The sequence below is a fragment of the Artibeus jamaicensis genome, unplaced genomic scaffold (genome assembly GCF_021234435.1).
Source record: "Artibeus jamaicensis isolate MK-2021 breed Jamaican fruit bat unplaced genomic scaffold, CSHL_Jam_final contig_797, whole genome shotgun sequence".
Taxonomy (NCBI): Eukaryota; Metazoa; Chordata; class Mammalia; order Chiroptera; family Phyllostomidae; genus Artibeus; species Artibeus jamaicensis.
The window spans coordinates 11,088,747-11,111,970 of NW_026521977.1; the positions used below are offsets into that span (position 1 = coordinate 11,088,747).

The 23,224-nt window shown below is 41.0% G+C and overlaps 1 protein-coding gene across 2 annotated transcripts in view; it reads left to right on the plus strand.

The window, feature by feature from the left end:
• NELL1 (neural EGFL like 1) overlaps positions 1 to 22,990 on the plus strand; it is a 734,878-nt gene extending 711,888 nt beyond the window's left edge. For both annotated transcript variants that reach the window (XM_037162229.2, XM_037162218.2), the window contains 3 exons: positions 18,598 to 18,774; positions 20,906 to 21,130; positions 22,580 to 22,990. In XM_037162229.2, coding sequence (XP_037018124.2) covers positions 18,598 to 18,774; positions 20,906 to 21,130; positions 22,580 to 22,630 — 453 coding nt within the window. In that variant the 3' untranslated portion in view covers positions 22,631 to 22,990. The remainder of the gene's footprint in view (positions 1 to 18,597; positions 18,775 to 20,905; positions 21,131 to 22,579) is intronic.
• Positions 22,991 to 23,224: the final 234 nt, after the last annotated feature.

A 23,224-nucleotide genomic window follows, 5' to 3' on the forward strand; every position in this document is an offset into this window, starting at 1 on the left:
TGTGTTAAAGTCTCCCGCTGTGACTTTTTATTACTGCCTGTCTCTCCCTTTATGTCTGTCAATATTTGCTTTCTATATCTAGGAGCTCCTACATTGAGTCTATAGATGTCTATGAGAGTTATATCTACTTCTTGGAGTGACCCCTTTATTATTATGAAATGCCTTTCTTTGTCTCATATTACAGCCCTCTTTTACAGTCTATTTTGTCTCACAAGTATTGTTATCCCAGCTTTTTCCCCCATTTTTACTTGCATAGATTATCTTTTTCCATCCTTTTACTTTCAATTTCTGTGTTTTGTTTGATCTTAAATGGATCTCTTGTAGGCAGTATAAGTACAGGTCTTGGGTTTTTATCCATTCATCCACCTATATCTTGTTTTTTTCTTTTAATTTATTTTAATTGTTGTTCAAGTACAGTTTTGTGTTTTACTCCCATCCCAGCCCATCCTGCCAGTGTTCTCCACCTCCCTCCCATTTCTACCCCCCTTAGTTTTTGTCCATGTGTCTTTTCTACTAGTTCCTGCAAACCCCCTTTTTTCCCCTGAAAGTCCCTCCCCTCTCCCCTCTAGTCACTGTCAACCTGTTCTCTATTTTGATGTCTTTGGTTATTTCTGCTTGTTTGATTGTTTTGTTGATTAGGTTCCTGTTAAAGGTGAGATCATATGGTATTTGTCTTTCAGCCCCTGGCTTATTTCACTCAGCATAATGCTTTCCACTTCCATCCATGCTGTTGCAAAGGGTAGGAGCTCCTTCTTTCTTTCTGCTGCATAGAATTCCATTGTATAAATGTACCATAGTTTTTGGATCCATTAATTTACTGATGGGCACCTAGGTTGCTTCCAGCACTTGGCTATTGTAAATTGTGCTGCTATGAACATTGGGGTACACAGGTTCTTTTGGACTGGTGTTTCAGAGTACTTAGGATATAATCCTATCAGTGGAATTGCTGGGTCAAAAGGCAGATCCATTTTTAGTTTTCTTAGAAAATTCCATACTGCTTACCACCTATATCTTTTGATTAGGGCATTTAGTTCACTTGACATTTAAATTAATTGTTGATAGGTATATAGTTATAGCCATTTTATTTACTGTTTTTCTAATTATTTTTGTAGTTCTTCTCTGTCCATTTTTTATTCTCTTGCTCTCTTCTCTTGGATGCTGTTGACTTTCTAAAGTGTTGTGTTTGGATTCCTTTCTCTTTATTTCTTATAAATCTTTTTTCGATTTTTGTTTTGTAATTTATATATACCAAGCTATGTTTATAGCAACCTATTTTAAGTTGATGTCACTTAAAATATATTCTTTAATCAGTACATTTTTCAATCATTCCCTTTTTGTTTATGCATTTGCCTATAGTTTTTATTTCTTGTGTACGTTCATGTGTACATCTTAGTTTATGATTTTAATTACACATGATCTTCCTTTGCCTTTTAACATTTGTATTAGTTTTATAGTTGGTTGATCCAGTGGTTTTACTATTGATTTGCCTTTGTCAATGAGATTTTTTTCTAAGCTCTGTTTTCTTATTCATATTTATATTTTCTTTTCTACTTAAAGAATTCTCTTTAATATCTCTTATAATACTGGATTAGTGGTGATGAACTCCTTTAGTTTTTTCTTGTCTGGAAAACTCTTTATCTCTTTTCTGATTCTCAGTGATAACCTTGCTGGGTGGAGTAATCTTGGCTGTTCATCACTTGCTTTTCATCACTTTGAATATCTTGTGCTACTCACTACCGGGCTGCAAAACTTCCATTGAATAATCAGCTGACAGTCTTATCTCAGCTCCCCTGTACTTCACTAGCTGCTTTTTTCTTTCTGCTTTTAAGACTCTCTTTTTTGTCTTCAACCTTCAGTATTTTAATTACGATGTTTTTTGATGTGAGCTTCTTTGGGCTCATCTTGTTAGGGACTCGGTGTAGTTCCTGAATTTTTATGTCTGTTTTCTTCACCAGCTAAGGGAAGTTTCCCATCATTTTTTAAACAGGTTTTCAATCTCTTGCTCTAACTCTTCTTCTTCTAGTGCCCCAATGATGCAGATACTGGTATTCTAAGTTTTCTCAGAGGTCCCTTAATCTATTCTTTAAAAAAAATTTTTTTTCTCTTCTTGCTGTTGCACTTGGGTTTTTTGTACTACTATGTCTTATAGATTACTGGTTTGATCCGCTGCTTTATCTAATCTGCTATTGATTCCCCATAGTGTATTCTTCATTGTAGTTATTACATTCTTCATTTCTGACTGGTATTTTGTTATGGTTCCTATCTCTTTTTTGAAGCTCTTACTAAGTTCATCTATTCTTCCCCTAAGTTTATTAAGCATCCCAATAAACCATGTTTTGAAATCTGTATCTGGTAGATTGCTTATCTCTATTTCCTTTAGTTCCTTTTCTGAAGTTTTTCAGATTCTATCCTTTGGGATATTTTTGTCTCCTTGTATCTGCTTACTCTGTCTGCTTCTATGTATGAGGTAGATCTCCTATATCTCCCAGTCTTAGCAAAGTCACTGTATGTAGTAGGTGTCCTGTAGGGTCCAGTGGCACAGTCTCCCTGTTCATCTGAGCAAGGTGCTCCAGGCATGTCTCTTGTGGAGGTTGTGTGTGCCTCCCTGTTGTAGTTGAGCTTTAATTGTTATTGGCACATCAGTGAGTGGGGCTGAACCTCAGTCCTGACCAGCTATGATGGCCTATCCTGAGTAAAGCAGATGCTGATTTGCAGGGCTAACCCCACATGGTAGGAGTCACTTTAGCAGGACTGATGTCAGCCAAATTCACCCTTTGGGCTTGTCACTTGTAGAGCTGGTTGGGTAGTGCTCTGATGTGGTCTGAATCCAGCCACCAGGTGTTTTGGTTCTGGAGACCCTTGGAAGGGGTTCCTGTGTAGGCCAAAGTCAGTCATCACTGTGCCTACCTGGCACAGCTTGGTGGAAGCTACAGAGTGATCTGCAGTTGTTTGCCACTTGTGCTGCTGTTGCTGGCACTTGGGAGAGTCAATTGCTGTGAACCAAGGCAGGCAGCCACTAGTGTCAGGCTTGGGACCATCATGTGAGCTGAGGCCAGCCACTACTTGTGCCAGGCTTGGGGTACTTAGCAAGAGAAACAGGGCACAGTGAGGCCAGCCACTGCTTGTTTGGGGGTTTGTGGCCATTTGAAAGATTTTAGGGAAGTCTATAGTACAAGCCAAGGCAGGCTGCTTGTATGAAATAGCCCCTGGAGGGAGCTTGGCATGTCATATGAGTTGAGGCGGGCATGGTCTCTGGGAATCACCAGGTCAGGGGGAATGGTGTTAGCCAGGTTGATGGTGAGCACAGACTTGGTGCCCACACTCACTGAGCTGGCTGGGTGGGAGGAGTGCTCAACAAAAGAACAATGGTGCTTGCTAGCATTTCCATCCCTGGAGAGAGATGCCATGACCAAAGCCCCTCCAGCTCTTGCCCTAAAATTAGGTAATTTAGTTCCTCTCCATATGTCCCCAGCTCTTTTTGAGCTCCTGCCCCTGCCCTGGAGCTCAGAATAAGTGAGTTCATGAGTGAGCAAGTCCATGCATGGGGCCCTCAATAGGACACATCATTCTCCAGCAGCCCTTCATCTCGGATGCAAGCCCACTGGTCTTCATAGTCAGATGATGGGGACACCGCTTCCTGGCACTGGTACTCTGGGCTGGGGAGCCCAGTGGGGAGCTGGGGCCCCCTGCTCCCCTCAGAAGGGACCTTTGAAATTGAGATATCCCTACTAATTCTTAACTGCCACACCATGGTTGTGAGACCTTCCCATTCCACATCCCCATGGCACCTACCAGTCTTTGTTGTGGCTTCCACTTTGCATCTTTAGTTATAAGCCTTCTGTTTAGCTAGTCTTCAGATGGAGCGCATTGATGATTGTTCTGTAATTTAGTTGTAATTTGGCTATAGTCATGGGAGTCAGCAACCACAGCAATTACTTACTCTGCCAGGAATCTCAGGAGTTCCTCTGTTCTATTGTAATTTGATAAGAAAAAAAAAATCCCCACGTACTTAATCATCCAAATTGACTATTACAATGACATTATCTTGAAGGCTAAGAATCAAATCAAAGTTGGGATATAAAGTACTGCTTTTTAATCATATCATTGATGATTCAAATAATAAAACCAAACCCCATAAGCCAATAAAGAGTTGAGGCTTACTTTAAAAAGAAGCAGGGCCAAAATTCTTTTAAAAGGCCACTTTACCCTTGAGGGTCAATATACCAGGTTAATAACTAGTGTTTCATGCCAATTGGAAAAAAAAGTCCTCAAAACCTGTCCACAGTTGAGTGGAGTTCAAAGCTAAAGCTAGGCTAGCACAGGTAGATTTGGGCTTTTTTTAGATGCTACATGCTTCCTTGGTAGTGACAATGATTTTGTGTACCTTTTGACCACATAATGGATTATTCACAGGATGGTTGCTGAACTCTTTAGAACCTATGTTTCTCTAGCATTATCCAGACCACAGAAACCCAGAGTGAAAAATGGTCCTTTCTCTGGACTTGATCCCTAAATTTTAGTTACTGCCCAGCTTCTTTTCATAGATACCCATCTGTGGCTCTTTCATTCATAAATTTGTCCATGGCCTTGGGATGACTTCTTTATTTTTCACATGGGGAGATGGAGTGATTGCACGTTTATTAGATTCTAGGAAATGCGGCATTTTTATATCCGAGATCACAGAGATGAATAGTGAAATAGATGTACAAACAATTAACCAGCTGTCATGCCATGGCAAAGTCATGAAGTTTGTTATGGGAACATAGGAAGGGGAAGTATGCTCTATTCTAGGAGACTGCAGAAAGGAATAGGGAACCACTATTGACCTTGAGTAAGACCGTAAAGGATGAACAATTTAGCAAAATAGAGATGTAAGGAAGGTGAATCCCAAACAGAAAACAGCAAGAAGAAAGTTACATAGCATAACAATATATGTTGTGCTTAGGGAACTATGTAGTGAATGATGAGATTAGACTATCAGGAGCAAGTCAAGTATGGGAATGATATTGCTGGTGATGAGCCTGGAGATAAAGGCTGGGGACAGAGTCAGGCCATGGAATTTAGACTTTATCCTGTGAGCAGCAGAGGAACATGAGAGGGTTTTCATTTAGGATTGGCGTGGCCCGGTCAAAGTCTGATTGACGGCATGAGGGAAGGACGGAGGAGATCAAAGCCAAACATGGAGATGCTACTTAGGCTGAATGAAGCAAAGGTTCAGGAGAGGAAAGAAGGGAACCTGAAAGATGGATAGAGAGGTAAGACCACATGGAAGATGACACAGAAATGAAGTGATGGGTCCTGGTGAATGATGATGTCAGACACTCAGCCTCTGTCACAACATGTGCCCTCATTCTGTGGGTAAAAAAGAGGCTTCAGAGTGGGACAGCTGAGACTCAGCTGCCCATTATCCCAGGTAGAAAGAGTGCAGGTGCCACAGACAAGGGATGGAGCCAGGGTTTGCCCTTTAGGCTTCCCTGCACTCATAAGCGTTAGTTATTACAACACCTATATTTACTCCCAGGCCTACATCTTTCCCCACCACTATCATCAGTAACTGGGAAATCCAGTGAGAGAAAGAAAACAAGATATGAAGGGCAGATTTCATATCCTTGCTTCACACAGTGTTTGTTTAATTAAAAAGAAAAGTGCTTGGCATTCATCCTGAAACAAAATATAATATTGAAGACTTGGCAATACCAGGTCTTGAGTTTTTCTGGGAATTGCAGAGATGCATAGGAAAATGCCTTCTATAAATAACCAACCACCCACCGTGTCATGATAAAGTCAGGGCCAAATTGTGGTGGCAACACAGGAGGGGGGCAAAGTGAGGAAGACCTCTGCCCCGAGGCTGTCGGGAGTGCTGCATTTCACCTGGCCTCATACAAGTCTTCGCCCAGAAGCAGAAGAAGATGGCCACGGGAGGGGTCCTTCACTTCTTTCAGGCAAGGAGAGAATAACCCTGTCTGCTAGGAGCTGACCTACAACTGTATAGTCTTGCCATTCTCCATACTCACGCATACAAAATAGGGATGAGTCAGACTGTGCCCGGGGCCAGGGTAGAGGTTAGTTTCCAGGAATCCTACAGTCTACTCATTTAAAAAGAAAAGAAAGGAAACAAGGCTTTTCTTTGTTTTCTAAACCTAACACGGAGCATTGTCAATACCTTCCCGCCCAGGGTGCTTTTGATGGCAGGAGCTGGTGGTGTAAGTGCTAGGATAATGTTTCCTTTTCTTTGAGAGAGGAACATAGGGTGGTTTAGTTCAGTCCTCAAAACTCTTGTGAAGAAACAGGGTCCTAATGTCCGTGTCCCCCACTTCACCTTCCTACTGTGCTGTTCCAGACCCTGCCTGCTCACTGCAGGAGCTTGAGGGGGGATGCCGTGGTAATTCCCTAGCAGGCTGGGTGCTTTGCTTTTCCACAGTGGTTCTCAAACGTTTCCTTGGTCTAGTCACCTGGAGGGCTTGTGAGCCTTTGGTCACTGGCTCACCCTCAGACTCTGTGGCTCAGCAGGTTTGGTTGGGGCACAGTGACTTGCATTGCTGACTGGTTCCTGGGAGATTCTCACAGTGCTGGTCAGGGGACGGCACTTTGAAAGCCATAGTAAGCCCCAAGAGTCCTTCGATCTCAGTTCGTCTGTGATCACTTTTTTCCCCTACTCTGTAGCCTCCTCATGATTCTCAGTCGTTGTTATAAAATTCCAGATTGGGTTCTAGTTTCTGTTCTGTTACTACATGGAATAGTCATTTTCTCTTTCTGGACCTAGTCTCTGCTTCATTAAAATAAGATGGTTGGAGGAATTGACCACTCAAGGTTTTCAACCCTGAAACTAATTAAAGTTAACAGACTAGGTTGGTGGGGGGTAACCTGAAGGCATAATTAATATTTGGTAAAGCAATTGGATATCACAGCCCAATTAATTTGTATGTAAGGAGGTAGATCAGATGTGTCTAGAGTACTCCTAATTTTATCCTTTATATCATAGATCAGAAAACTTGTCCTGCGAAGGGCCACATAGGCCTTGCATACTGTCAAGTCTCCATCTCAAATACTCAACCGCGACATTGTACTGCCAAGGCAGCTACAGTGTCCATTTACGTGGACGATACATGAATGAAGGAGACTGTGTTCCAGGGAAAATTATTCACAGAAATGGGTGACATCCAAGTTGGGCTCTGGATATCAGTTTGCCAAATGCTGGTTTAAACTATTTTTCAATTTACATGAATAATTCTACCTAAGTCCACCTTTTTGATTTAAAAGTTCTGAAACTGTAGCAGAAAGAAAAATAGTCAAATTATGCCATCTGGAGTAAATGCATCAACGTATTGACTATTCAGTAATAAATGTGTAATTTATATAATAAAAACCTGTAATTTTCCGAGACATAGGAAGAATAAATTAGCTTTTTATGTGCTAGGAAAGTGTATGTTCCTGCTCTTTAAAATGCAGGAGCAGTTTAAATATTACAATACTTATTAGTTGTTTATAGCTGCACTTTCATTATAAAACTGCATAAAAGCACTTAGCTTCTATGGTGGAAGGGCCCCGGGAGAATACTCCCTTGGCATTTACGTGGGGACTGTTCTGACCACTCCATCCGGGGTAAAGGTCAAGTTCAGGGAATGACCCAGAGATGGCTGGTGAGAAGGATCACTCACCATCATTCGGCTCCATTTGTTGCCAAATTTAGATTCTGTGCAGCCGTGCTCTGCAAGCTGAAGTTTTATAATGGCATTCTTATTGAATTAATGAAGCCACCTGTGACATTTTCATTATTAAAAAGGATTTTCTTGACAGTTACCCTGTAATTCAAAGCCAAAGTGAACAGAGCCGTTGCTCTGAATGTGTGAGAGACTACAAGGGGCCCATTTGGCGTTTTCACATAATTGATGAGATGTGATACCACTTTATTTTACACTAACCTGGAGGCCATCCCCTTATGCTTATCCATCCTTTTAATCCACACATTGGGAGAAACCTGACATTCTGATTGGGTCCCGTTGCTTGTGGGACAGTAGCCACCTCTAGAAGAGTCTACCCCTGTGTTCGATCCTGCTCATGGAGCTAGCCATATGGGTTCCTGAAACCTGGTCCTTCTATACTTGGGGGGAGTAAAACAGTGCCCGCTGTAGCTGAGCTGACCAAATGGTATCATTCATAGTTATCATTACTTCTCTTAGCTTCTGTTGGTTAAAGTAAACCTTTAGGGGGTCATTTTCGGCAATGGGTACACAAGCAAAATGTATCAGTGAGTTAAAAATAATGGTATATGAGCTGTGAGCCAAAGACCTATTGGAAGATTCCTAGGAGCTGGGCACTTCTTTGTCCAGACCAGCTGAATTCTGACTCGATTCGTTGCTTAACTAGAGTCTTTTTCTCCCTTTCCTCAAGTACATGCACACATATAGGTACATGCATGTATGTATATGCACACATGGGAACATATGCATATGTATGGGTGTGTGTGTGTGTGTGTATATACATACATACGTTGTTATGTAAAATTTCTTGGGGCCAAGAGACCAAGCAGGAGGCTGTCGACTCCAGCATCACATTATGAGTTTACTAAGGGCGCATACTTACAAAGTTCATTCTGTTTGGCGACAAGACGACATGGATACTTGCTGCACCACTGCAGTAGGTACGAAGGTGTTACATAGCACAGGGCAGGATGATAGGGCACTGGGGCGTGACCCACCCCAGATGAGGGGAAACCTGCTTGCCCAGGTGAGGCAAGAGGCTGTAGCAGGCACCAGCAGAGAGCAGCACTGTGGGGCCTGAGCAGGGCTGGGGGGCAAGGAGGCAGTGTCTGGGGCCTCCAGAGGAAGGGATCTGTACTCTGCCCCCCATCTAGGTGGCAGAGCCGGCGTTGCTTAGGCAGCAGTCACGTCACGGAACGGCCTTCCCTGCACATGTGTGCAAATCCTTCATCCCTTGATATTTTGGAACACTATGATTTCTTGTCATGAATTATATTTTCATTAAATTTATTGCAGAGACACTGAGAACATTACATTTCAGGTGTAAAACTTTATGACATGATGTCTGTAAGCTCTACTGGGAGTGTGCCACCTGAAGTCTAGTCCCCTGCTGTCACCCTGTATTACCGCCCCTTACCCTCTGTGTCCTCTCTGCACGCGCCCTCTCTGATAACCACCATTCTATTGTCGGTGCCTATGAAGTTGGTTTGTTCCTTTTTGTTTTATATCCCATATATCACTGGAATTACATGGTTGTTATTCTTTTCCATATGACTTATTTCACTTAGCATGATACTCAGATCCCCCCACGTTGTTGCAAATGGCAATATTTCACCTTCCTCGTGGCTGAGTAGGATTCCATTGTATATATGTACCACATGGTTTTTATTCATTCACTGGACAAAGGACACTTAGGCTGCTTCCATATCATGGCTACTGTTACTAATGCTGCAGTGAACACAGGGGTATAACACAGGGGTATATATGTAACCAATAAATGTTTTCAAATCTTTTGTGTAGATACTGAAAAGAGGGACCGCTGGCTTACATGGTAGCAATATTCCCAGTTTGGGGGAGGAACCATCGTACTGTTCCCCACAGTGGCTGCACCAGTTCACATTCCCACCAGCAGTGCCAGGGCTTCCTTTTCTCCACATCCTCTCCACACATTGTGTCTTGTTTTATTGATAATAGCCTTTCTGAGGTGCTGTCATTTTAGTGTGCTTTTGATTTGCATTTCCCTTACAATTAGTGAGGTTAGGCATCTTTTCATATATAGGTCGCTATCCCTCTGTCCTCCTTGGAAAATTGTTCGGGACCTCTGTCCATTTTTTATTTTTTTCTTTTTAAATTTATTGAGATGGCATTGGTTAATAAAAAAATTATAAAGAACTCATATACAACAACAAAATAAAACAATCCAGTTAAATGCATTGTTTTATTTTGTAGTTAAGGTATATGAGTTATGTATTTTGCATATTGGCTACTTACCCAAATTATTGTCTGCAAGTGTCTTATTTGGTTGGTTGCTCTTCTGTTTTGTCAACTATTTCTCTTGCTATGAAAAAGCTTTTTAGTTCGATAGAGTCTCATTCATTAACTTTTGATTTTACTTCCTTTGCTTTCACTGTCTAGTTAACAAAAACCCCTCTGAGACCAGGGTCTATGAGTTTAGTGTTATCTTTTTTTCTATGTGCTGATAGTTTATTATTTCAGGTCTTATGACCAAGTCTTTAATCCATTTTGTTAGTTTTTGTGCATGGTGTTAGCAGTCTATTTTCGTTCTTTTGCATGTGGTTTTCCAGTTTTCTGAACACCATTTATTGAAGAGACTTACTCCATTGTATGTTTTTGGCTCCTTCATCTATAATTGTTTGTCCGTATATGTTGGTTTTATTTCTAGGCTCTCCATTCTGTTACATGGATCTGTGTGTAGCTTTGTAGTGCTGCTTGCAGTCAGGGAATGTAATACCTCCAGCTTTTTTTTTTTTTCCTCTCAGCATTGCTCTGGCTCTTTAGGGTCCTTTGAGGGTCCACATAAATTTGAGGATTTTTGTTCTACTTCTGTGAAAAATGTCATTGGGTTTTGATGGGGATTGCATTAAAGCTGTGTATTGCAAAGGTGGCAAACACAAGGCTCTCCACCTTGTTTTATCCAGCCTGGCACCCTGTTTCTACCCAGAGGCAGCGCTGAGCTCCTTGCCCCTAGTTAAGGAGTAATTACATTTACACAGTCCTAAAGTTACATTTGGCCTTTTGAAGGCAACTGTGAGGCTGATGAGGCCCCCAGTGAAAATGACTTTGGGACCCCTGGTGTATTGCTTTACGGTGATATGGCCATTTTACCACTATTACTTCATCCAGTCTGTGAATATGGAACACCTTTCCATTTCTGTGTGTCTTCATCAGCTTCTTTCAACAATGTCTTGTACTTTTCGGTGTATAGGCTCACAACCTCCTTTGTTAAGTTATTTCTAGGTATTTTATATTTTTGTCATAATTGTAAATGGGGTTCTTTTTTATTTCTGTGTCTGATATTTCATGTTTTCATATAACAATACAATAGATGTTTGTAGATTGATTTGTATCCTGCAACATTACTATATTTGTTTATGGATTCTAATAATTTTTTGTGTAGTCTTTGGAGTTACATATATAAAATTATATCTTCTACAAAAAGTGGCAGTTTTCTGTCTTCATCCTGTTTGAATACCTTTAATTTCCCTTGCCTGGTTGCTCTGGCCAGGACGCCCTGTGTGACAGTGGTGGGAGTGGTCACCTGTGCATCTCTCTGCGTCAGAAATGTTGGCCTGTAATTTTTTCGATGGGGTCCTTGCCTGGTTTTGGTACCAGGGTGATGGTGGCCTCATGCAATAAATTCGGAACTATGTCCTGCTCTTCAGTGTTTTGGAAGTATTTAAGAAAAATAGGTATTAATTGTTCTTTGAATATTTGGCAGAATTCACCAATGATATCAGGACCTAGATTTTGGGGTGTTTGTTTTTTGTTTTCTTGGGGGGGTGATTACTGTTTCAATTTCCTTACTAGTGATTGGTCTATTCAGACTAGTAGTTCAGACTACCTAATGGTTCAGACTAGGGAGATTACATATTTCTGAAAACTTTTCCATTCCTTCTAAGCTATTGAACTTGGTGTCATACAGGCTTTCATGGTATTCTTGTGTAATTCTTTGTATTTCTGTGGTGTCCATTGTAACTTATCCTCTTTGATGGCTGATTTTGTTTGAGTTTTTTCTCCTCTTTCCTTAGAGTGTATCCACACATTTATGGTTTTCCTAGCTCTCTTCTCGAAGTTAATTTCCTGATTCATACTGTTGTAGTCAGAAAATATGCTTTGTATGATTTCGGCCATCTTAAATGTATTGAAATTAGTTTTGTGCACCAGTGTATATTGTCTGTCCTTGAGAGCGTTCAGGGTGCACTTAAGAAGAATGTATATTCTCTTGTTTTGTTTGGAAAGTTCCTAAAGTACCAATTAAGTAGTTTGATCTAATGTGTCATTTAAGATTATTATTTCCTTAATGACTGTCTATTTGGGTGATTTATCCATTGCTGTCAATGCAATATTCAGGCCATCTACTTTATTGTTTTTGTCACTTTCTCCCTTTAGATCTGCTAGTAGTTTCTTTTTTTTAAATATATTTTATTAATTATGCCATTACAGTTGTTCTATTTCCCCCCTTCATTCCCCTCCACCCTGCACACCCCCTCCCCCCTTTAGTTTATGACCACGTGTCTCAAGTTCTTTAAATTCTATATTTCCCATACTATTCTTGCCCTCCCCCCGTCTATTTTCTACCTACCGTCTATGCTACTTATTTTCTGTACCTTCTCCCTCCTTCTCCTCCTCCCACTCCCCTGTTGCTAACTCTCCATGAGATCTTCATTTCTATGGTTCTGCTCCTGATCTAGCTGTCCTCTTAGTTTGCTTTTGTTTTAGGTGTGGTTCTTAATAACTGTGAATTTGCTATCCTTTCACTGTTCATCTTTTTTATCTTCTTTTTCTTAGGTAAGTCCCTTTAACATTTCATACAATAAGGGCTTGGTGATGATGAACTCCTTGAATTTGGTCTTATCTGAGAAGCACTTGATCTGCCCTTCCATTGTAAATGAAAGCTTTGCTGGGTAGAGCAATCTTGGATGTAGGTCTTTGAATTTCATGACTTGGAATACCTCTTTCCAGCCCCTTCTAGCCTGTAAGGTCTCTTTTGAGAAATCCGCCGACAGTCTGATGGGGACTCCTTTGTAGGTGACTGTCCCCTTATCTCTTGCTGCTTCTAGGATTCTCTTCTTCATTTTAATCTTGGCTAATGTAATGATGATGTGCCTTGGTGTGCTTCTTCTTGGGTCCAACTTCTTTGGCACTCTCTGAGCTTCCTGGATTTCCTGGAAGTCTATTTCCTTTGCCAGATTGGGGAAGTTCTCCTTTATTATTTGTTCAAATATGTTTTCCCCTCATGACTGTTCCTCTTCCCCTTCTGGCACCCCTATAATTCGGATGTTGGAACATTTAAAGATGTCCTGAAGGTTCCTAAGCCTCTCCTCATTTTTTTGAATTCTTGTTTCTTCATCCTTTTCTGTTTGGTCATTTTTTTCCCTCCTTCTGGTCCACTCCTTTGATTTGAGTCCCAGTTTCCTTTCCATTACTATTGGTTTCCTGTGCATTTCCATTCATTTCAATTAGTTTAGCCTCCATATGTTCCTCTAATTTGTGACTAAAATCAACCAGTTCTGTGAATATCCTGATCACCAGTGTTTTAAATTGCACATCTGAAACTTTGGCTATTTCTTCATTGCTTAGATTTATTGGCCCTGAGGCTCTGAGTTGTTCTTGAGCCATGTTTTGATCTGTTTGTGCCTGTTATGTATGAGGAGCGGAGCCTTAGTTATTCACCAGGGCAGAGCTGCTCAGGGCGCTGGTTTGTGACGCAGTAGGTGGGGGCGGGGTCAGAGAGGGACAATGGCAGCTGGGGCCTGCACGGTCCATCTCACTGCTAGCTCCTTAACTGGTTTATCTGCGCACAAATGTGTGACCATGTTCAGCCCTCAGTGGGTCCACCCGCTTCTCCACACCTGGGATCCGCCCACGGCTGCTGGCACACCTGGGTTGTGCACCCGGGTCCATCTGGTGGATCTTTCCTACCCGACCCCACTCTGCTGCTGGCTCTGCCCCTCTTACTGGTTTGGCTGAAGGGTTCGTTGTCAGACTACCGTGCAGTTCAATTTTTCTGTGGTTTGGCTGCGTTTTTGTTCAAAACTTTGTTGTTTTTAAACTTGGTTGTGCGAGAAGGTGCAGTGCTTCCACCTACGCCTCCATCTTGGCAGAACTCGATCTGCTAGTAATTTCTTTATATACTATGGTGCTCCCAAGATGGATGTCTTCTTGATAAATTGTCACCTTTATTATTATAAACTGTCCACCTTTATCTCTCGTTACTTTCATATTTGAAATCTGTTTTGTCTAAGTACTGCTGTGTCCACCTTTCTCTGGAGGCCATTTGCTTGAAGTGCCATCTCCTACCCCTTTACTTCATTGAACCAATGTTTGTCTTTGGGGCTGAGATGAGTCTCCCATCAGCAGCATGTGGTTGGGTCTTGTTTTCTAACCCATCTTCACTACTCTGTCTTTTGAATGGTGAGTTTGGTTCATTTACAGTTGGGATGATTGTTGATATGTGAGGAATTCCTACAGCCATTTTATCGTTTGTTTTCTGGTGGGTCTGTATCTCCATTTTTCCCCCATGTGATTCTGTGTTCTCTGGCACTTTGGTGGCTTTTATTTCATTTTTTCCCCTCCCTTTTCATATTTTGTGTCTTAGTTCTGGATTTTGTGGTGTGGTTACTGTTATATTTGTGTGAAATATCTCACACATATAATAGTCTTCTTTCTTCTAACTGATGTCTTTCTTCACCTGTCCTGGTTCAGTCCTTCTGTCCCTTTTATGATTTTGTCACAAATTATCCCTTTTTATATCACACATTTATTACCAAATTGCTGTATTATGATATATTGAATGCTCTTTTCCTCTTTAACCTTTATATTGCCATTAAGTGTTTAGTAATTTCTTTTGAGGTAGATTTGCAGTTTTCTGCTTCTGTGTGTTGGTTAATCATGTTATTCAACATTTTCCATAGTTTTGTCTTTTGGCTCCTGGTAAGACAGCTGCTTCAATGTATCTTGTAATGGAGTTCTTGTGGTTGCAAGTTCTTTCACCTTTTGTTTTTCTGGGAGAGCCTTTATTTCTCCTTCATATTTAAAGGATAACTTTGCTGGATATATTATTCTTGTCTAATAATTCTTCTCTTTCAATATTTTGAATATTTTCTCTTACTCTCTCCTGTCTTATAATTTTTCTATTGAGAAATGTGAATGTAATTAGTGGGGTTTCTTATGTACATTACAGTCTTTTTTCACTGGCTGCCTTAAGAATTCATTGTAATTAATTTTTTATCATTTGGTAACGTGTCTTGGAGAAGGTCTCTTTGAAGTGATATAATTGGGTCTTCTGTTAGCTTCCTCCATTCTATAGTCTGGTGATTTCCTTAGGCTTGGGGAGTTTTCATAGAGTATCTGTTGGAGCAGGCCCTCTGTTCCCTTCTCTGCCTCTTCTCTTTTGTACGTCTGTTATCCTTAGATTGCTCTTGTAATACAGGCACACAGTTCTCATAGAGTTTTTTCATAAGAAAAACTCTTTCATAAGAGTTTTAACTCTTAGTTCACTCTCTTTTTCCCCTGGGTCATTTCTACTTTTCTATTTTCAAGTTCACTAATTCTTTCTTAAATCTGATCTGCTTATTCATAATGTTCTCTAATGCATTTCCCATGTCACTAATTGAAGTTCTTCAGCTCCAGTATTTATTTGTTTCTTATCATTATGATCTCCTTGGTAAAGTACTCCTTTGGGTCATTAATTTTATTCCTGAGTCAGTAAACTGCCTTTCTAAGTTTTCTTGTGTAGCATTGAATTTCTTTGTGCCTGCAATGTTGAGTTCTGTTATTTTAATCACAGTAGTACATGACTCTGAATTTTGTTGTGTGTTCCCACGAAATCTTGGTTGTTCATGGTATTTGATGGATTGTTTCACCGTCAGTGCGTCTGAGATAGTACTTTTTTCTTGTGTAGATACTAGTTTGCTCAACAGTTCAGCAGTTTGGAAAGTAGGGTGATTTATTTGTTGTTCAGTAAATGGTATCATAGCACAAATTTTTGTTTTCTCTTACCTGCACTATCTGTGCTTCTTGGATCTCAGTGTAGCTGCATTGCTCTAATTAAGAAAAGTGCTTCATATTCACCTTGATGGTTGGTATGCTGTATGTGACCAGCTCACCTTGGTTATGAGGCACTACCATTGTGGTTGGGGAATTGGCAGGTGGTAGAGAACTGGTTTTGCTAGCTCCCAGAGCTGTCTCTTTATTCAGCTATGTTTTTGGCTTTACCAGGCTCTGCCAAGGCCTTTGGGGAAGAAAGTTCATGATTTAGTGGCTCTACCGTATTCAAGTTTTGCCTTTTGGCTCAACCAGTTCTGTTTAAAGCTTCCTGGCCACCTCTACCCTGTTCTGTCATGGTGGGAAGGGGAAGGGAGTTGCCTTTTCTGGCATGGAAACTGCTTTTGCCTCTGTTATATTCCAAGCCATAGTGTAAGGGCTGCAGCCCGGTACCTTTTCTGCTTCTGCACTCACTGGCACCCAGTGGTGGCCACCATCCCTGTCCTCCCCCCATCCATTCCAATACACCTACCTTCAAATGCCCTGATGCATGACTCTTTCAGGTGTGTTTGTGATTGGAGCAGGGAATCCTCTGTGCAGTTAAGTTGTCCAAATTATAAATTTAAGGGGAGAATAAATGGAGTCTCTCACTCTGCCATGATGCTGATCTCAATCCCTATTTCTTCTCATTTCTTATAGTAACAAAGCCAGTGCAAACAATCTGAAAGAAAGTGTTTTCACCTGTCAACATACAGGGTCTGGCACAAATAATGCCCTTCTTTTATTACAAAACCATAAGCTTGTAATTCTATAACATAACAATATCACACTCAAGCACACTAGATGACTTTAGGTGAAATGTTCAAATTAAAACCTTTTATCACACCCATATTATTACCTTACCAACCACACTCAGGCAGGCATTACTTCTGCTGGACCCTGTGGATGTAGCTAGGATATCTCCTTTTCATTCTTCAAAAAAATGTAAAGCATTTAAAACTTTCCACCTTACTTGACAGTAAGCTTATATCAGCAGGTCCTCTCTTACTCAACATTGTTATTCCTGCAGTAGATGATAACCCTGAAGGAAGGTCCATCAAGTTTGCAGATGTCACTAAGCTGTGAAGGGCAAAATAAGGTGGATGACAGAAACAGCATTTAGAGGTCACTGTGACATGCAGGAGAGATGAAATGGCTCTAACAGAGTAAAATACCAAGATTTACATTTTCTACCCAAGACAACAAACTGCACAAGATGGAATAGGTCTTAATGGGGCTTTAATCTTCATTAAGCTCAAATAAGTCACCATGATGATGTAACTGAAGTAAATAAGAAAGTAAACATGGAAATAAGGCTGCAGTGAAGGAAGAAGTGCACTGAGACAAGGTCACGGCCAATCTCATTTCACTCTGTGTTGGTCTCACCATTACTGAAGAATTATACTTAGTTCTCTAACCAAACTACTTTTATTGAGAAATAAAGATGTAAAGTTCTATTCCATATAATCCTCAGGATTAAGCATGATAATTCATAGAAATAACAGAATACATGGCACAAAATAAGTGTTGCAATTATGGTAGATTATTAGTATTGGAAATACTCAAAACTGTTGAAGAAGAAGGCAACTAACGGGATTCAAAACCATGGGGACTGGTCGAAAAATTGGAGATATTTAATCCAGAGAGGAGATGATTCAGTGAAGACATAAATGCCTTCTAAGAACAGAAGAGTTGAAATGTGACAGCTGGGTTTGTGAGTTCTAAGGTTACCAAGGCTGAGAACAAGAATCAATGATTAGAGGCAACCAGAAGTCCAACTTGCATCATTCTGACAGGTACAGAGGTGCATACTCTGAATGACTTTCATTACAGTGAGTTCCTCAGGAGTGGACAGGTTCAAGCACAGGCTTGGTAACATTTGGATATGGTTGCTCTAGAGATGATTAAAGTGTAGGTCAAGAGGTTTGGTTGTATAGCCTTTAAGGTACCCTTGGCCTAGAGATTCTTTGGTTTTGTATAAACCCAGCAGAACAGTCACAGTATAAATGGTGCCCACAGGTTTCTCCCTATGTTTTCAGCCTCTTCATTGTCTGAGGCGAAAATTTCTGTGAACAGACACAAGTAAGATACGCTGCAAAATGTTCAGTCTTAATATTTGAGTGCTGTTGACCTTCTGCTCTTCCTAAGTATTATTGTAAAGTACCTTTATAATTCCAGAAACACTGCTGCAGAAATTTTACTATGCTTGTAATCTGAGAAACTGTCTCAAGGTGGACCATGACGCCTGATTGTAGCCCCTCATAACAAACCTAAAGACTGTCTTGTAGAAGAAAAGCATTCTGAAATCAGGAAGACCTGATTGGTGCTGCTTAGAGAGTCGCTCCTTTGTGATACTGAATAAGTCACTTAGCCTGCCTGGACCTCGGCTGATTCTTCTGTAACAGGGTACAGTCAGACTGCCTCCCAGCACCGAGGCAGAGAATGCATTTAATGTTAGTACCATTATGAACTGGGAAAAGTACACATAGTAGCATGATTTTTCCCTAAGATGATTCCTTGATCATATATGCGTTTTGATCTTTTTAGTTTAGTTATAACTTTACTTAGAAATAGGATTTCTAAAGAACATTCAGAAAAGAGAGCATCAAGGAATATTGATTTTTTTAATACTTAGAAATATCTCCATTTTCCCATGGGATGCTTGGCAGGCAGGGTCAGGCTGCGTGGATGGGAGAGAGCACAGGTGCATCTGTGTGGAAAAGGCAGGACGTGGCCAGGGCTGTACTTCGACTCTAGGAAATATTTCCTACGTGCTCTCTAAAGTGCGAGGTGTCGGTCTCATGGTGCGGCTCTCTCATGATGAAACCTCTCTAACCTCATTTCTACACAGGACGGGAAGATATTCTGCCGACGGACAGCCTGTGATTGCCAGAATCCAAGCGCTGACCTCTTCTGTTGCCCAGAGTGTGACACCAGGGTCACAAGTCAATGTCTAGATCAAAACGGACACAAGCTCTATCGAAGTGGAGACAACTGGACTCACGGCTGCCAGCAGTGCCGGTGTCTGGTACGTCAGCTCCCTTTAGACAGTGTGGGCCTTTCCCTCTGGAGGGGGTGCAAACTCCGTCGCCTGTGCATTTGAGTTCCCTGCTCTTTGTAACTCTATGCAGGGGGTCCTGCCCCGTACTCAGGAGCATATGCTCTGCCTGAAGACACTCAGATTCTACTATTTAAAACACTGTGCAAGACAAAAAGAACATATTCATGGGATATATTTGACTCAAGTTATGTTAGCTTCCAACTGCTACTTTTTTTTAGCAAATCCGTATCAAGAAAAATCCCTGCATGTTAGAAAGCTTCAAAACCTTGACCAGGACTTGTAGTTGTTACAGAGCCAACTCTTTCGTTTCTTGGGACATAACCATGAAAGGTTGCAACGTGGGAGAAAATGGGACATACTAGAATACTAATGTCAGGGTCGAGTCATAAAACCTAGAATCCAGTCCTGGTTCTCCCAGGTGCTAGCTCCAATAGATTTACTTGAGCATGTTTTAGCATTTCACCGATCAATTCTTTCAAACTTTAATGTACACAAATGCATTAGCAGTACCTATTTTTATAGGGTTTTTATGAGTATTAGATATATGTGAAGGGCAAATACAATACTTGGTACATAGAAGATATTACTGCACAATAATGTTATTTTAGATTTTAACATAGCAATAATAATAGTATATCAGATTTGACATAGTCCAGAGGGGGAGAAAAAAGCTTAATTTCTAGACCTGGTTCTTTTTCTTTTAAATTATACCACAAGCAAAGATTTCTAAGTCTGTAAAAACTGTTAGGACACATTATCATAGTAAATGATGTTTCTTCTGTGAGAAGTCATACATAACTACTGGAGCCAAGTCGTAACTCAGTCAACTTGCAGTGGGAACTGTTAGCTGTGTTCTATAGTTAAATTCATGATGCAGTCTATGGAGACTATATGAAAACAAGTATTCAGAGAAATTATACTTTCAATTTCTACTGGATTTTCTAAAATCTCCTGTTGAATGTGCAGATAATAGAGTGCATCCTTCTTAACAATTCCTAGTAGGGAAGAACATAACTCAGATAAATACAAACCACAGCCATTATTTCAAACTTCCACCCTAGGAAAACCCAACATAACTATAGAATTGGCTTCCAAATCAGTCTGGAAAATTTTATTTCCTTTTCAAGAAGCTAATCACCAGGCATTTATAAGAATTAGTATTAACTTTTGGACATGAGCTTTCTATGGAAATTCAAAAATGTATCCTCTTCCATCTCCAGCCTGTAAGTCTACTCTTTCTTCAGAAAACGGAAGCAATTACTGGAGGATAGTATGGGTCGTATTTGAGAAATATTCACTGAGAGTCTGCCTGTACCAGACTGTGGGCAGATGATATAATGGTGAGCACAATAAACACGGTCTGCCGTGAAGCTGATCAAAGGCCATAGCCTGGCGAAGCCGACCAAATCGTTAGACATGAGTTTGCATAAATTATGTAGTGAGTGTCATGATAACAGAAGCAGCAGCTGCATAGAGAAGCAGTTCTTTTCTGGGCAGCTCAATGGAGACACAGTGGCCAGATTCAGAGACATGTGGACATCGATTCAAACTGGAATACAGGAAGTCTGCTAGGTACATGGCACATTCAAAACCATTATGAATGGTTCTCCTGAATTTGCCCAACCTTAACTTTAAATTGGCTACTAGCAACTCAGTGTAGGACATTGTTGAAATATTAGGGAGCTTCAGGTTTCCCTCTGACCCTGAAAGAAATGCATTTCTGTTTATACTCCAGCCAGTACCTTACCATTGTTTGATTAGCATTTATTGACCAAAACTGTGCTAAGCATCAGGGAATGAAAGAAATACGCCTCACGCCTGAAAACTCAAAACCTAATGTGTAATTGTATGGATAATTATGATAAAAAATAATTATAGGCTGCCATTGACACAGCTACGGGACCTAACTCTTCCTGGGGCTGCAGTAGAGATGGTCATCAAAAGTACCTTGGAGAGGGTGATACCCATAATGGTGCCAAAGTAGGAGCATTCAGCAAGGACAGTGATGAGAATTATTGTGCCTCTTTCCCCCTCTGGAACTTGAGCAACAGAATTGTGAATACGAACAATGGCAAGGCATTTGGCTTTCTCTCTACAGGAAGGAGAGGTGGATTGCTGGCCCCTCACGTGCCCCAATTTGAGCTGTGAGTACACAGCCCTCCTGGAAGGGGAGTGTTGTCCCCGCTGTGTCAGTGACCCCTGCCTGGCTGATAACATCACCTTTGACATCAGGAAAACCTGCCTGGACAGCTATGGTATTTCAAGGCTTAGCGGCTCAGTGTGGACAATGGCTGGATCTCCCTGCACAACCTGCAAATGCAAGGTAATTGGATGTCCTGAGCATAGCCATGCCTTGAATAGTTGCCAGGGAACACTTGCAGGAGACCGACTCCCGAGGTTTCTGAATGAGCAAGTGCCAGGGGCCACGGTGGAAACAGCGTCATTTACTTCTCACAAGAGGTGGTATGTCTCTAATGGCTCAGAGCTGCACTGTATCTAAAGACAAATCCCAAGAGAACATGGAATAGAATAGTCTTCTCTCTTGCCTTTCAATTACAAAATTTTAACAATTGACACAAGGCTCAATTATGGCTCATTTAAGCTATTTTGTCCTATGTATTCTAAAGAAAGGAAGGAAGAAAAAAGACTTTTCATCCTGGGAAATGTTACAAGCTCCTTTATGAAATTGTCACAGGAAAAAAGTACTCTCCGAAGTTGTTTGCTTTGTTTAGTAATCACAGCACTCCATGCAGGGACCTGACACTCTTGCTGCAGGATTTCATTGTGATTGGTTTTCTCTCTTTTTTGGAGGCATTCCCACGAGGCATCTTCGCGTGTTTTTAAAATTAAATACTGATTCCTTTCTCCCTTCAAAGCTCATGAAGAGCTACCACTGGAGCTGATGTGAAGCAAGGGTGAGGCAGTGCCTAATCTCGGTCAAAACGTCTGTTTAAGATTCCCACGAGTAAGCCTATGAGAGACGCTAGCCTATTTGGTTTTATCAAATCCTGCCTCAGCTTCAGACATCAGTGGAGGGTTCCCGACTTGTCTTTTTATGTTCTTACATAAGTATGTATTTTTTCTCTTTTCTGGAAAGTATCACCTTAAGATGCAGCCGCAGCATAAAAAGGATATCAAACTTCATAGAGCAAAACGGCCGTGCTCCCACGTGCACCTGCAGCCCAGCACCCAAAATGACAGGAGCTGTATTATTTCTATATAATAGGGTTTGAGAGTTCTTTAGGAGGGGGTAATGGTATATTTACATTAACACGTGTAATTGATTTTAATGAATTTCTGACCATTTATACTCCTAATATGTCCTGTTCCCTTTGTAGTCACCAGAAGAGACTCTGTACTTATTCCTAACACGTCAGCCTTTTTGGAACCCATTTTGGAGGATCCTTCAGGGTCTTGTCGTACTTTTGCTTAGCTCTGTTACTGGCAAATTATCTTTCAGGAAATTATTTAAAAGAATCTCTATTGGAATAAGTGCAGTGGATAAGTGGTGTAAACAACTCGGAAGTCCAAGGAAAAAGTCCCAAACCAAGGTGGAGCTCAGACAGGGGCAGGAAAGCGTGCTGCCAGCAGGAGGGGCCCTGGAGGGTTTCAAATGCTCTTTTTCCACTCCTGCTCTTTCTTTAGTAATTTTACTAGGGCATTCATGGAGTTTGTCTCAAATGCTAGACACTCATTTTGAATGTAAAGTAGACACTGCTAACGTGTTTGTACCCATGTCCCTATTGGCTAACACTTGTGTCTCGATGCGCAGAATGGAAGCGTCTGCTGCTCTGTGGACTTGGAGTGTCTTCAGAATAACTGAAGTATCAGAAATGGACTTGTCATCACAGGAGAAGAATGGACAAAACGACCGTCCAATGTGATGAACAATGGGAGTCACTTTGCTTTCTTTTCTTTACCACAGACAATTACCAAAGTCTCCATCTAAGGACGGGGTTTGGGGGTTGCCTTTTGGACCGACCACTTCGCTCATCCTTGCTAACTAGTCTAGGTGACCTACAGTGCAGTGCATTCAAGTCTATGGTTGTTAAAAGCAGTTTCCCCGTGTTGTAAATCACGTGTCCCTAATCAGATTATTTGCAAATACATTTAAATGATCCCATGGTAAAGGTTGATGTATTTTTTTGGGTTGATTTTGTGTACTAACATAATAGAGACTCGGCTCCATTTATTTATTTTTTCTTAATCTTTGGATCAAATTCTTCAAATAAAGTTGCCTGTTGTGATCTTGTCCCATCCACTGCATACTTAGTATTGAAACCCCTACGAAAGGTGTTGCTGAACATACGTGTGTGGAGTCTAAGTGTATGATACTAACATTACAAACTATTAAACACACTTAGAGGCCCAGTCATCCAGCTGAAAGTGATTAGATAAAGAGAGGAGATGCACCACA